Source organism: Marmota monax, unplaced genomic scaffold (assembly GCF_021218885.2).
Source record: "Marmota monax isolate L192 unplaced genomic scaffold, Marmota_monax_Labrador192_F-V1.1 WCK01_AAM20220418_F8-fsc00022, whole genome shotgun sequence".
NCBI classification, from domain to species: Eukaryota; Metazoa; Chordata; class Mammalia; order Rodentia; family Sciuridae; genus Marmota; species Marmota monax.
This window is the reverse complement of record NW_026695215.1, coordinates 20,302,902-20,316,869: the sequence shown is the minus strand read 5'-3', so window position 1 is coordinate 20,316,869 and position 13,968 is coordinate 20,302,902. Positions and strand designations below refer to the sequence as shown.

The 13,968-nt window shown below is 46.8% G+C and overlaps 1 protein-coding gene across 1 annotated transcript in view; it reads left to right on the top strand.

Moving 5' to 3' along the window:
• Ephb1 (EPH receptor B1) overlaps positions 1-13,968 on the top strand; it is a 419,708-nt gene that overhangs the window by 335,993 nt on the left and 69,747 nt on the right. The window contains exons 7-9 of the mRNA XM_046431643.2: positions 3,240-3,402; positions 6,549-6,657; positions 7,407-7,471. Of these exons, the coding sequence (XP_046287599.1) occupies positions 3,240-3,402; positions 6,549-6,657; positions 7,407-7,471 (337 nt within the window). The remainder of the gene's footprint in view (positions 1-3,239; positions 3,403-6,548; positions 6,658-7,406; positions 7,472-13,968) is intronic.

The window sequence follows — 13,968 nt, the reverse complement described above, 5'->3', positions numbered from 1 at the left end:
GTGTGACTGGGTTCCATTGGGGCTTTCTTCATAACATAGGCAAGTTGGCCCATGAGTGGTAGTCTTGCGACCTCTGAAGACCCTCTCAGGTCTCCTGTCCAACATCATCCTGTGGGTTTGTGCTTGGGACACCTTTCAATTTCACCTCTGTGAATAGAATCAAGGAGGCCGTGGCCTCCTCCAACAGCTCATTAATAGAACGTTCAGGTGTCATCCAACCGACCGCACTCCCAGAGCCTCTCCCAGGTTCTTCTCCTTCCCCATTTTAATACATTTCCATTCATCATCCGCTCTTGTTTACTGTCGTGTAGCACTTTCCACTCCTGGTGGCACGCCTGTAGGCAAACCATGGGAGGAGCATCTACATCTGCTCCCAGCTGTCTTCATGATGAAATGTTTAGATCTTACGGGCACTTAATAATACCTGTCTAGACGAGGATGGGTTTAAGTTTGGGGAGTTTCTACCCATCAAATTTTAAGATCGTTTTCTTCTAGGAGCTCTTTCAGAACCTTGACAATATCTTGCACCTGACCGATTGGCTCAAATCACTGGACGGAGGTGTGCTGTTGATTCCTTCCCGTAGCGCTGAGTTGCTGGAGCCCCAGGCAGTGTGAGAGCTGCGCTAGGTATTGGGGTTCAGGGGATGGAGAGAGAGGGAGATGTCAGCCCCGCCCTCAGCAGCTGAATCCTCTGTCTCCACATCTTCTAATACCATCAGTCATAAGCCACCTTTCTCATTGTTCTCACCCATTTGCCTGGAATTGATTAATGACTTTGTGGGGGGAACAAGCACTGATACTCCTTTTAATCACTGAACTTCTTCAAGAATGTGTGGACTATAAAGTGATTATGGGTTAATGTTCGGTCCTCACAATCCAAATGCCAATAGATCAGCACGCTTGGTTTTTTTTTTTTTTTTTTTCTTATTTCTTCCTCTTTTTTGTTTTTCAGTAAAACCTACTTAGTCAATGCTTCATTTATTTCAAGCAGTGCCTGATTCCATCTGATTCTAGTCAAACCAGGGAAGCCAGGCAGCTCTGGGATTTTATTCTTATCTGCAAGGTGATAAGGTGATTTTCATAGTTTCAGATCTCAAGTCTCCAATGTGTCAAAATAGTTATTACCAAAGTTCTAGATGACGTCTCTTCTCTATCAAGCAACCTTCTTTCTGCTGAATCCCTGCTTGGGGGTGGAGATGGGAGTGGGAGACCCCCTACCTGCTGTTTAAGCTGAGCAAATGATGGATGGGCAGTCCCTCCCCAGGCAATCTCATCCAGGGGCCATGGATAACCCCTCCATTAGGCTGAGGATGAGTCTCTTTGTAACTTTAAACTGTCTGTTGGAGCTAGCCTCAAACCTGTGGTCCCTTATGACTGCCTCCAAATCACTCACGGCTGTCCCTACTCAGCCATACTCCAGACGCGCCAATTACTTGCTTTTGCATTTTTATTCTGTTCCCACCTCCACAGCCATCCATGTGGCTGACTTCTTTCATCTTCCACAACTCCACTTCTGCACGCTTTCCTGACTCTTCTTGGAATGGATCTCTTTCAAAGTCTGGACTTGTTGCCATCTAGATACGTCCCCACAGCCCCCAAACTGCCCTCTGCCAAATTACTCAGTTAACACTGTGGTTATCTTTTGTATATTTTCTACTCTAACCTACAAACTGTTGCATCACCAGGCAAGAGGATCTTGCCACTGTACCCTCAGTCCATGCATAATGCCCAGAAATGCTCTTGTGTCATAAATGTAAATGCCTGGTTGATTGAATGAAGGAATGAATGAACATGCCTCAGGTCACCTTAGCCCCTGCAAAGTAGATTTTTACATATTAAAAACAATGAGATTGATCATTGTACTCTCTTGTTTTGTCTTGTTTCAATTCCCCAAGTTTCTTCTGTCATTTGACTGGGGATATAGTTTACAGACTCCTGGTCATGCAATTTTCCTCCCTTTGGTCACCTTGGCTCATGAGCCATTGTGTCTGGAACTCATTACAATCCCCCAGGGGGCTTTGGGATTCTCTCTAGTGACCCAAGCTCTTCAGTGTTGCTGAAGTCACCAGGATTAATGGTGCAGATAAGGATAGGCCCCAACTCTAAGCTCTTGTTTCTTCATACTTGGAGGTAACCCTGAACCCTTGCAGAAGAAAGATATGTTCACATGAAAGCAGTCAGAGATCAGGGGGATGTATGAGGTGCTGAGAGTGATTTATAAACCAGAGGGACAGCAGTGAAGAGTCCGTGGACTGGAGCAGATAGACAGGCCTTCATAGAGAGGAGACCTTGGGAGATATAGCTGAAGCCACCTGGTGGGAGCTGAGGAGCCCTGCATGGAGGACTGGGAAAAAGGCCTCAGCAAAGACCTGGTAGCCTGGGTGTGGTCTCTGGAGGGATAGCAAGGCCACAGATGTAGGAGAAGATGAGAGACTGAAACTGACTTCATTTTGAAGGACCTATAAACCTAGACTTAGATGTTTTGCCTTAATATGATGAAACTTTGGGGGGAGGTCAGAGACTGTCTAAGAAGTTTGGCACTGGCAGGAGGTAAGGTGGGTGTGGAGCATCGCAAAAGATGGGAGGCTACCAAAGTCCAGGCACTGATAATATGTTAAATAAATCACCAGCAAAGAGAAGAAGCAACCCTATAACAGCAGTTATGATGGGTGGAAGAGCCAGGGTGGATACATACCTGCAGAAGATGGGGACTGGAGAGGACAGGGCAGAATGTGTAGGAGAAAGGCAGGAAGGTGGGGCTGACCCCTGGAGTAAGTGGAAGAGGTGAGGACACAGGGAGAAGGGACATGTTCTTCTTGGATGCTGGTGGCGGGGATCTAGGAAATGGGGACCCAAAGACAGGCAAGGAGAAGGCAGAAGCAGGTGTGGGAGACAGTCCACAATGGGCTCAACCACCGCAGCAGAGTGGAGGCAACGTGTTTTGCCTAAGCATTTGAGGGAATTGCAGGAGCCATCTAGAACAGCTGCTGTGAGGAGGGTACAAGGGACATCTTGAGAAGGAAGAGAAAAGCCTGCAGCTTAGCACACGCAAGATGAAGAGAGGCGGACAAATGGTAGAGGCATACTGACAAGTCTGCTTCTGCTGAGGTCAGAGAGATGACTTCTTGCAGATCTGCAGAACAAGGATGTATGGGGCCTGTGTGCTTCAGCTGGAGCGGGCTGGGTGGTTGCTGGGGTCAGGAGCAGGCTGGTGAACCCTCCCTCTTGCTCTTCTGCAGGAGCACAATGAGTTCAACTCCTCCATGGCTAGGAGCCAGACCAACACAGCTCGGATCGACGGGCTGCGGCCCGGCATGGTGTACGTGGTCCAGGTTCGGGCCCGCACGGTGGCGGGATACGGCAAGTTCAGCGGCAAGATGTGTTTCCAGACTCTGACAGATGGTAAGAGGGCGGATGGGGATGAGAGTGGGTGGAGGCAATGACAGGGCACAGGGCAGACAGTGGGGGAAAGAGAAGCAGCCCTGCAAAATGCCAACTGGATTCCAGTGGAATGCCCTCAGGGGATTGCCCCCCAGCAAGGCCCTGTGCTTGTGTTTGATGCACGTGGGCTCTCTGAAGTCTGGCCCGTTTCTCACGAACATCTGATTGGCTTTGCCTTTGAGGAGCTCTACATTACACATGGTCCAGCATTTGCACAGTAGTGAAGCCCACATATGCCCCAGGTGCCCTTTTGCCTCAGTACGAGGGTCCCGAAGCCTGTGGATGTCATCCTCACACCTGCCTCCCTGCTCTGTGCTTGGGATCTGGAGCTGAGCTCACAACCTGAACGCATGAGACTGTGTCTCCAGGATGGGAACAGAGAGATAGCACTTTGGGTGTGACAGCCATATGCATTTGGGTCTCAGAATTCTTGGAGCAACTTCACGTGTGACCTGTAGTAGATGCTGCTCGGGTGTCTCCAGAGAGAACAGTCAAGCTGTTTCCAAAGCCATAAAGTCTATACCTCCAAATACTCGCACTTTGGGGCTTTATTAGTTCCCTATTAAAACTACATCCCCCCATCCTCTGAGACCACCTCCTTCATCAGTTCTCTAATCTATCTTCCCAGTAGCCTTGACTTTGTGCACTTTGGGGGTGTCAGATTATCCACCACCCTTTCTCTTAGCTAGCCAACTACTGTAGTCACATATTCCTTTATCTATCTGCTTATCCACTTTTAAACAAATTTATTTATGAGCTGTTTCCTGGTAGTTTTCCAAATATCAATCTATTCCTGACACCCTGAATTGAAAGCCTTTCCTTTTCTCTTTGTTGTTTAACTTATACAGAACAAAATATTTTATCCAGTATTATATTTTAGGCGAGTAATCTTAGATTTGGTGCTTAATAGGGCTTGAGGTTTTTATATTGACTCACATTATATTTTTAAACAACTTTTATACTAATTAGAAGCATTTAAAAATCGAATGATTTTATATCTGATTTATATCTGATTTCAATCAGAATGTTCATTTTCTTTTGGAAAATTATAAGAGAAGCCAGTGCTGGTGGATGTCCTGGGGTGAGGTCCCTGTCCTGGGGAGAGGGGGCATTGTCCCCCGATGGAGCCCACCACTTCCCATGGTTCACACCTGGATGTGGTACTGTGAATGGTCTGGCTCCCATGAGATTAGAGTTTGCAGCCTGTTTTGAGTTTATTTGAGGTGAATTTTCTCTCGTATTTCGAGGCTGGTGAGATGGGGGTAGAAAGGTGAGCCACTTCATTGAGATTAATAATGCTGCTGGGATGGAAAGAATTCAGGCCGTCTGCTTTTCCCTTAAGGACTCTGTCCCCCTCTTTGCACCTCACTTACCATCTAGATTTATAGGCACTTTGGCATCAGAAGGTACACAGGATTAAAAGCCCAAAACTCAAAATGCTCTGAGTACCGGTCTCTGGGCAATTCTGCTAGACAAATCAAGAAGTAACAAATTTCTCCCAAGAAGGCTATTCCTTTTACATTTGGCAGTTAAGTTTTGCAGACCCAAGAGGGGTGAGATGTAAGAGAGTTCTGGTAAGTGGCCGAATTTGGGACTATTTATCTTAATGATGGAGGTTCACACATCAGTAGTGATTATGTTCACTGAGGCTGTGGGCCCATCTGCAGCCCAAAGGTGAGTCTGAAGGTTGATCAATGGTAGGTCATTGGGACATTGGGGACCTGTGGGATCCCACCAGGGTCAATGACCACATGGGGCAGAGCCACTGTGGCCCCAGCTGTGCTTAGTTACATGTGCCGACCTTCGACTTAGCACACTGTTTTTTTTAAAAACCATTCCGGTTTCGCATGGCTTTATGAAGTGTTTATATAAAGACATTCTGAGAACTTCTCACTGTGATTCCCTGTAATTTTTTTTTCTTTTGCCAAATTTATTTTTTTTTCAAACAAATGTTACAAAAAGCTCTCAGCTGAGGGCAATTGAAACTCTATCTTCAATTTTTATAATTGATTTCTATCAAATGGAAGGCCTTCAAGAGCCAATGACCTTGTTTCTAGAAGTCTCCTTTTCTACCTTATAGTTAACAAACTGTTCTCAAACACTGGGCAAAACAAGAATCCTCTGGAGGGTTTATGACATATACAGACAACCCTGTCTTCACCCAGAGGATCTGATTCAGTAGATCTGAGGAGGGGCCCCGAAACAGCTGTGAGTAATGAATGGTGTCTAGGAAATTCCGGTGCAGTTTATGGGGAATCTCTACTTAACAAGTATTGTCATTAGGTTTGCCAGATAAAATACAGGATGACCAATTCAATCTGAACTGCATATAAACAACAGACAAGGTTTTGGTATAAATATTTCCCAAGCAATATTTGGAACATACTTACATACGAAAGCACCATTCATTATTTATCTGAAATTCAAATTGAACTGATGATCTTATATTTTGATCTGCTGTATCTGCCCTAATTGTAATGGGACATAAATAGCTGATCTTCCATTGCCTGAGATCAAATGTTAGACAATGATTCTGTGACCCGTGGGCTTCCCATTCTGTTGCGTGACACAGTGTGGTTTTAACATTTGGTAGGAAGCTGTATCCTTTTCCTACCAGGTGGGAGCTCCCACCACTGGGCTATTTCTCGGGCACTTCTTCACCCTCCACGGCACACTGTACAGATAGACTTTAAATATCTGCTCAGTGAATCTGTAAACGAAACTGCATTTCAACGGTTTCATGTTTTGGAAGAGAATTTGGCTGTGGTTTTCCATTTACTCTACCCTCCACTGGACCTGCTCTTAGCAGGGCTCACAGTCCTTGGGGTGGAGGTTAAGATCCATATTTGCCCCAGAGGCGAATGTCATCAGTCCTGGGCTCCCAGATTCTGTCAAGCTGTGTTGTTTTTTATTGTTGCATTATCTTTGGGTTTTGGTTGTCTTTGTCCTTTTGTGACTTGAAGACGGTTCTTTGTCTAGGCAGCTGATGCTCTGAAGCATAGGAAGTGTAGTCTCTCTCTCCAGGTCATGTCTTTGGTATCCTGCACTATGGCCAGCAGTAGGCAAGGAACACATGGGGAGGATCCTAATGTCACTCTCTCACCTAGATGACTACAAGTCCGAGCTGAGGGAGCAGCTGCCCCTGATCGCTGGCTCGGCTGCAGCCGGGGTGGTGTTCGTCGTGTCTTTGGTGGCCATCTCCATCGTCTGCAGCAGGTAGGTCCCCCACTCCTGCTTGCTGGCCACCTGTCCCTCTCGCACGCTGTCCCCTCCAATCCATGGGCAACCTACATTTCTCCAGATTATTTATTTTTCTTTGTGCCTGGGATAAAATCCTCTCTGGGAGCTGGATGAGGCTCCAGAAAACAGCAACCATCTTCAAACCTCATTTTAGCCAAGACTTTTGCCCCCCCCCCTTGCACGCCTGGGCTTTTCGGAGTGACAGTTACAAAATTGCATTTGACCCACTGGAGCATCACAGCCCATCCTGTAGCTGGAGAGCTCGGGTCCTCAGTAGCAGGCAGAAGGCAGGCAGGCAGGCAGGAGAGCAGGGAGGAGGAAGGAGGAAGTCTGAGTTCTGCCCCAGGATAGACCCTGAAGGCTTTGTGAATTTTTCATGGAGTTTGCTACTGCCTTGGGTGGTTAGCCTAGATACTGCCTGCAAAGCCCTAGTGTTGGCTCCCTCCTGAGTGGTTCTACAGTGCGCCCTGAGCACTGCTCAGAGTTTTCATTGCTTCTGCTCTTGGACTGGGGCCCACAGCCCTGCCAGGCTTCCGTAAGACCTTGACTTGGAGGCAGACCTGCCCATCTGCAGAAATGAGTGGTGGTCGACCAGGGCAGGAATGAAATCTTAAAGTGGGAGTCACCCACTCTCTAATCCCAAGAGATGCCCGGGGTGAACCCTATCCAGATAGGAGGCCTTGGTATGTCCCTCCTGAGAGAGTCTCTCTTCTCTGTATCCACAGGAAACGAGCTTACAGCAAAGAGGCTGTGTACAGCGATAAACTGCAGCATTACAGCACAGGCCGAGGTGAGTAGAGAGCACATACCCACTGCCTGGCTTCTGGCAGGCTGCTGCTTATAAGGTCCTGGTAGCCAGATTGGCTGGACAAGTGGCAAGTCCCCTACCAACCCCCAGGGCCCACAAGACCAACTCCCTCTGCAGGTCCCTCTGCCTTTGTGGGAACTTACTGGATGCCTGATGGGTAGATTACCTTCTGCATTAATAAGCTCATACAGGACACTAGGAAAAGATTGGGTTTAGCAAGTCAATGAATCCTGAAATCAGACTCAGTGGGAAAAGATGGAGGATTCTCTATTAACATCTTCTGCCTTATCTTATCCAATTGAGCAGCTGGGGAATGTGTTAACCAAATTCAAAGATAAGCCATAGAATGTGAATGCAGAGAATTAAAGATAGCAGAGCCCAAGAGGCCAAAGTGCTGGGGATCTCTCCCAAGGGTTTTCTTGTTAAACAGTGCCTTTAAAAGTTTTCCTCACACGTTATCCTACCATTCTCTCTTTTTAAAACTTGTGTATAAAAAATTTTGTGTAACTGAAATTGCTTTTCACCAATGCACAACATAAAAGTTCCGCGCCATAATTGTTCCTCCTCTCTGTAATATTACAAAACAGGTCCTATGAGGTCAGTTGGGCCCCTCTCCAGCCTCCAGACATGCTACCCTTAGAGTCTTGCACAGACACATTCTGTTTCTACATAACCACAAATGCTCTCAGAAATCTGTCCCTACAGCACTTTGGACTCTGCTGTGGAAGCAGCATGTCACCCCAGTCCCCTTGTTGCAATGCACAGATCCTTTTCACCTGGTCACTCTGGGGTGAAAGCATGACAGGCAGATGTCATGGACACACACACATGAAGCCCACCCTCACTGGGTGTTCTTTTGGGAGGAAAAAACGGACTCCAAGGCCAAAGTTCTCATGAACCAGATTGCTTCTCTTCTCTAAGTTCACCCAGAGGTGGACAGGAGTGGTACTGGCGTGCTCCCAGCAGCAGCTGAAATGCAAAGACCCTTGGGTTCTAGTGCGGCTGGTGCTGTCTCAGGCTGTACAAAGGGCACTCTCTAGATATCCAGACCCTACCAGGGCTCTGGAGAAGAACAAGCCCCAGGTAACTGGGCTGCAGTGCAGATCAGTCCTTGCTGGGTGGATCTGAAGGATGGTGCTGGCTCAGGAGCCTGGCTACTGTCTTGGGGTGGCTCAGGACAGCCCTCACAATCAGCATGACAAACTGGGCCCTTTCTGAAGGCCCACGCCCAGCTCCTGCTATGCTTTACCAATTCCCCTTTTCGGAAGGCAGAAACATTGGTGTATCTGATTCTCAGGGGATGCGCGCCACCAGAGTGCCTCAGGACTGCCCCAAAGGCTCTCTGCTTCTCCTACTTCCCAGCTTCCACCTCTGGCTTCTGACATCACCTCCCCACCCCCTCGGGGGCAACACTTTGCCATGATGAGCACTCCGAGGTCTGTTTCAGATCTGGCATTCTGTGAACCCTTTGGATGAAACCTTTAGAGATGGTTATGTCAGTTGTGTTCAAAAGGAGGAATCTCATTTTGAAGTCTAGTGCTATCCAAGAGTACCCTTGGGCCAGAGCTCTCTTTCTGCAGATGTATAGGCTAAGCCCTGGTGCCACCCGCTGAAGTAGAGTGCAGAGGGTCCCCAAGCACACAAGGGTGGAGTCTGGTGCCCTTTCAGCATCATCAGCCTGAGATCTGCCCATTCTCCTGCTCTTGAGGAGTGACTCTGCTGAGCCACCATGTGGTGACACAAAAGTGCACTGTGTGGTACACAGAGATATGATTCCAAATCCTCAAAGCCACCTTTTGAGGGACTCATCTGAGGCCAGCAGAAGGTCTCCATGATTCCCAGTGTCCATAGAAATACCAGTCCCTAGTCTGCAGTCTTTGATCCTGGCTGACCCAGTGAGGACAGCTAAGGCACAGCTGGTAGACATCGTCCCTGGGATGTGGGTGGATGCCAAGTTCTTCGAAGGCCCGAGTTCACTGCCTTGGCTACCTTGGAAGTCTGCCTCATTTATAAATGTCCTTTCCCTCTATTTGTGTAACTATTCTCTTTTCATCGAACTCCTGACACCTGGCTTCTCTTTACACCTGGGTCCTCAATCTCACAGTGTTGTGCACTGAATTGCATTCAGGCATTTTCTCCTGTGAACATCTGTCTCCCTGACTAAAGCTATTGCTACTGGTGAATCACCATCAAAGGAGCTGGCGGGCAAGGGAGGCTCAGCACACAAAGAGCAAAAGAGTTCAGATGGAGGTGAGGCCTGGCCAAGGAAAGGTAGGGTTAGGAGTGATGGGTTGTGGAAGGCCTCCTCTGCGTCCTGCATTGGGAACTTTATTCTACTAACCCCCTTAAATATGTCTCACCTCCATAGCCATTTTAGGAGGGGCTGGTGGCCCCTGTCTTCCCAGACCCTCTTTTTTAACTGTTGCAGAGGGTGAAACAGAACACAACAGAAATGTTTGCAGATGATTACCCACTAACCAGTCAAGGTGTGGCAGATCTGGTAAACTTGAGAACATAACATAGTTTCCAGGCACTGGTTTATGTCCTGCCTCAGAGTCTGGAGCTTGGTGAATAGGATTTTAAAGGAGAAATTTGGATTTGGGTGGAAAGATATTATCCAGAAGGAAGGCTGAGAAGAGAATGAATTGCATATGGCACCAGATACTCCAATGGAGGGTCTACTATGTATTAGTAGGTCATGTTCAAGAGTGGGTGGGAGAGAGTATGGGCTTCCCAAGTACAGGAAGAGGCAGACAGAGTGTTCTCATAGTTTCTGTAGGCCAGTTCTAAGAAAGTACTGGTTGAGTCAAAATTACCTGAATGGGATAATCCAAGTGGGCCAGGGTAGACTTGGGAATCTAGAAAGTTTATGATGGATTCTATATTTGGGAAAAACAAACAGGTACCTATGGTGCTTGGGTCACCACATATTTTATAGTGGTTGATAGTTCCCTGATTTCTGAATTGGATGAGGTGTGGGGGCTGGGGAGAGAGGAAGATGGGGGCTGATTAAGGGATTAAGAGCTTTCAAGAAGCCTCCCTAGCAGATTCACCTCTCTGTATAGGCAATTGCAGGTAAAATCACAGAACTGCTATTGTTCGGTTTTGAGAAAAGCACAAACACACAGAGCATATGCCCTCATTTTCAGTAGGCCAAGAGAACAGGAGTGTGAGCATGATTCCACCAGATTCTTGAAGGGAATGTGAAGCACATAGGGCTGGACATTTAAACACGAATTCAATGGTCATTTGGAACCAACAAAAACTCATTATGAAAAATTATGGGGACCTCTTCTCACTGATTAGGGTTATGCATTTGGTAAATTTGAGAGGAATTATAGATGTAATAAATTTTTATTTTGACAAAAATATTTTACGGTCTCTTAAGGGAAAGCACTGGTAAGTGGATACAGAGCTTGTCTTTGTACCAAAAGAAAGTGAGTTAGTGACTCTCAGCCAGGAGGAAAGTCCCTAGTGTTATTCTAGTCCTTGTCCTTATTCAATCATTTGTTTGTTTGATTGTTTTTGAACTTTATCAGTCGGGTGCAAGCACAAGGATGCTGATGGAGTTTGTAGGTAACATTTGGAGAGCATAACTAACACCATAAAAGACAGAATCAAAATTCAGAACTCTCCGACAGCTTTGAATGCTAATTTGAAATCTGCAAGACAAAATGTTAGCAGGATAAATCTGGAACCTACTGTTTAGGTGAGAACAAAAATGAAGCAATATGAATAGGAGGAGACCTGATTTTCTATTTTTGTGTGTGAAAAAAAATTTCTGCAGTTGACCAGATGCTTAATATCAGTGCTATTACTAATGAAGAATAAGACTACTAGTAGCCACTAGCGTTTGAGCCCTGGCTGTATTAAATTCTTTACATGTATTAACTAGTTTGATCTTCCTAACAGCTATGAGGTAGGTTTTGCATATGATGAAACAAAGCCTCAGAGAGGACAGGTAATCTGGAATTATTGATTTGCAAAACAAGGTTTTAAACTCAGGTCTGCCTGCCTCTGTGGTCCCAATCATAGTTCCTTTCAGAAGAGGTGACCCACAGACATCATATCTTCTGTGCTGGTAAGAACACATTTAAAATGATGGTCTCTGTTCTAAGGACCCCACGGCAAGAAGGACATGGTGAGCAGAGTACCTATCCAGAGGAGTGACAAGTACTTTTGGAGGAGTAGCAAGTTCTCATCTGTTACTGAAAAGACTCAGACATGCCAGTGTTTGGCGCTGAAGATACCCAGGCAGGGATCTGGAGGTCATCATCCTACATATGGCCATCATGGCAAAGGAAGGAGATGTTATGCCTCTTGAGGTTAAACGGAGCCATCAGGTGAAAGGTTAAATGGAGCCATCAGGTGAAAGATTAAAGTAGGCTGAGTTTGATTAAGTGTCAGAATGCTGTCCCTTCACTGGAGCAGTGTGCAAGAGACTGTCTGCTTCGTGGGGAATGAGTTCTCTGTTCTTATTTGGGCAGAGGCTTTGGGTAAAGGATTTTATAAAGAGGATTTCTGCTTGAGGTGAGAGATTGGATGGAATTACATCCAGAAACATTCCTTCTTCCAAAGTTGCACACCCAGCTTCTTGATTCGGCATGGTGGGTGCATTTCAGGACTGCAGAGAGCGTAGCAACAAACCCACAGAAAATCACAATACGCAGGGCAGGTATGCGCCTGAAGGAAGGAGACTGACCGTGGCCATTTTGGCTTCCTCTCCTAGCAGGAGCATTTGTAACTGATCATAAGTAAATGAGGACCTGTGGGGACATGCAGAAGAGCTCCCTGATGCAAAAGGTGGCTGAGTTTACAGTGGGTACTTATTAAATGTCAAATAAATTTAACGACCTAGATTCACCCATGTGTCTACTGCTGGCTCCAAGCCAGAGCCTCTAGCAGCGGTGTTAACTCTTTTAGTCCTGAGATTATTAGTGTTGTCCTTGGGTTCCCTATAGGCCCTCAATGGTACAGAACCAGAGAGCCTGCCTGTCCTGGTCACTGATGCCCATGAAATAGGGAGATGTTAAACTTTTTTTTTTTTAACTTTCCTCAATAGGGAGCATCTGTGGCCCACTTTTTTCTTTAGGAGACAGATATTTAGCAATGATGGTGGTTTTAGGGGCAAACTTTACAAAAATGTGATAAGGTCCCCAAGCAGAACATGGTGGGAAGATCTCCCTCAGATCCATGGCAGCTCCATCCAGCCGTGTTGCCCACCTGAGGCTCCCTTGATTCTTCCTCAAGCCAAAGCTCAGCCAAAGCCCATGATTTCTGCTCTTTCATAGAAAATGACAGCCACCTGTTATCCTGACTGTGGCCTTCAGAGATCAGAGGGGCAAACTATTTCCAGTGCTCATCAGTCTCTACTACTAGATTTACTCCACTCAAGGGCCCCATCGTCAGTCCTTCTCTATGACACCAAACCCACAACTCCAGTGCTGCTCTCCCAGCTATTTCCGGTCTGAGTTTTCTGACCAACTTCTAGGCACCTGCACATTATTTTTGCACATTCCAAGTCTAAAACTACATCCACCAACTCCCCTGACAATAGAGTTCCTTTCCCAATGTCCATTACCTAGTTACTAGCAACACCTGATTCTACAAGTTGGGGAATTGATTAGGATTCGTCTTGTCCCTAATTCCTCACCTCCAATTACTCAGCCAGTGCTATCAACTCTTTCTTGGAATTTTCTCTTGCGGTTCTCTGTGGTTCTCATCGCAGCACTGTGGTGGAAAACTCGGAATCTTACACCTTAATTAATTACCATAACAACCTCATGGTCATTTTCTCAGTCTACAGCCCCTTCCCCTCAATAATACATGCAAATGTTGCAGCCTGCCAGCAAAAAGAGCTCCCCCATGCCCTACTCCTCTCCTGCTGATGGAACAGCCCTCAGCTCTGTGTGTCCAGTGGTGTTAATCCTAACACCTTTGTTTGGTAATCAGGCCCTTGAACACTAGTCCATCAGGTGTTTCCCCTCCTTGGCCCCTGCCCTCTGCCTCCAAAGGCCAGTCTCACTTTCCTTATCCATGCAAGTGGCAGGCTTCACTCTGAGCTGTGCCTCATAACACTCCAAGCTTCTATTTTGCAGGACCACATACCCACGTCCTTCCAAGCTCAGTCCAAGACCTGGCGCGTGTAGAATTCTGACACCAAAGACTGCATCCATAGCCTTCCGCCATCTCTAGTCTCCATGGTGCTTGCAATCCATTCCCAGGAGCAGGCTCCTGATTCAAGACTATGTGGCACTGAGCTGTGCCTGACTGTGGCCTTCAGAGGTCAAGTGCCTTGTTTTCCTGTAGCTTCCACAGTTGCAGGCACCATGCTGGTTGGGTGCCTGGTCAGTAAGGGGAAAAAAGAGGGATGCTCAATGTACTGAGGCAGAGGATTGGAGGAAATCCCTCCCTGGGTCTGTCTTTCATGTGTAGATCCCTAAACAGCTCTTTTCTTATGCTTAGGTATCTGGGCCCAT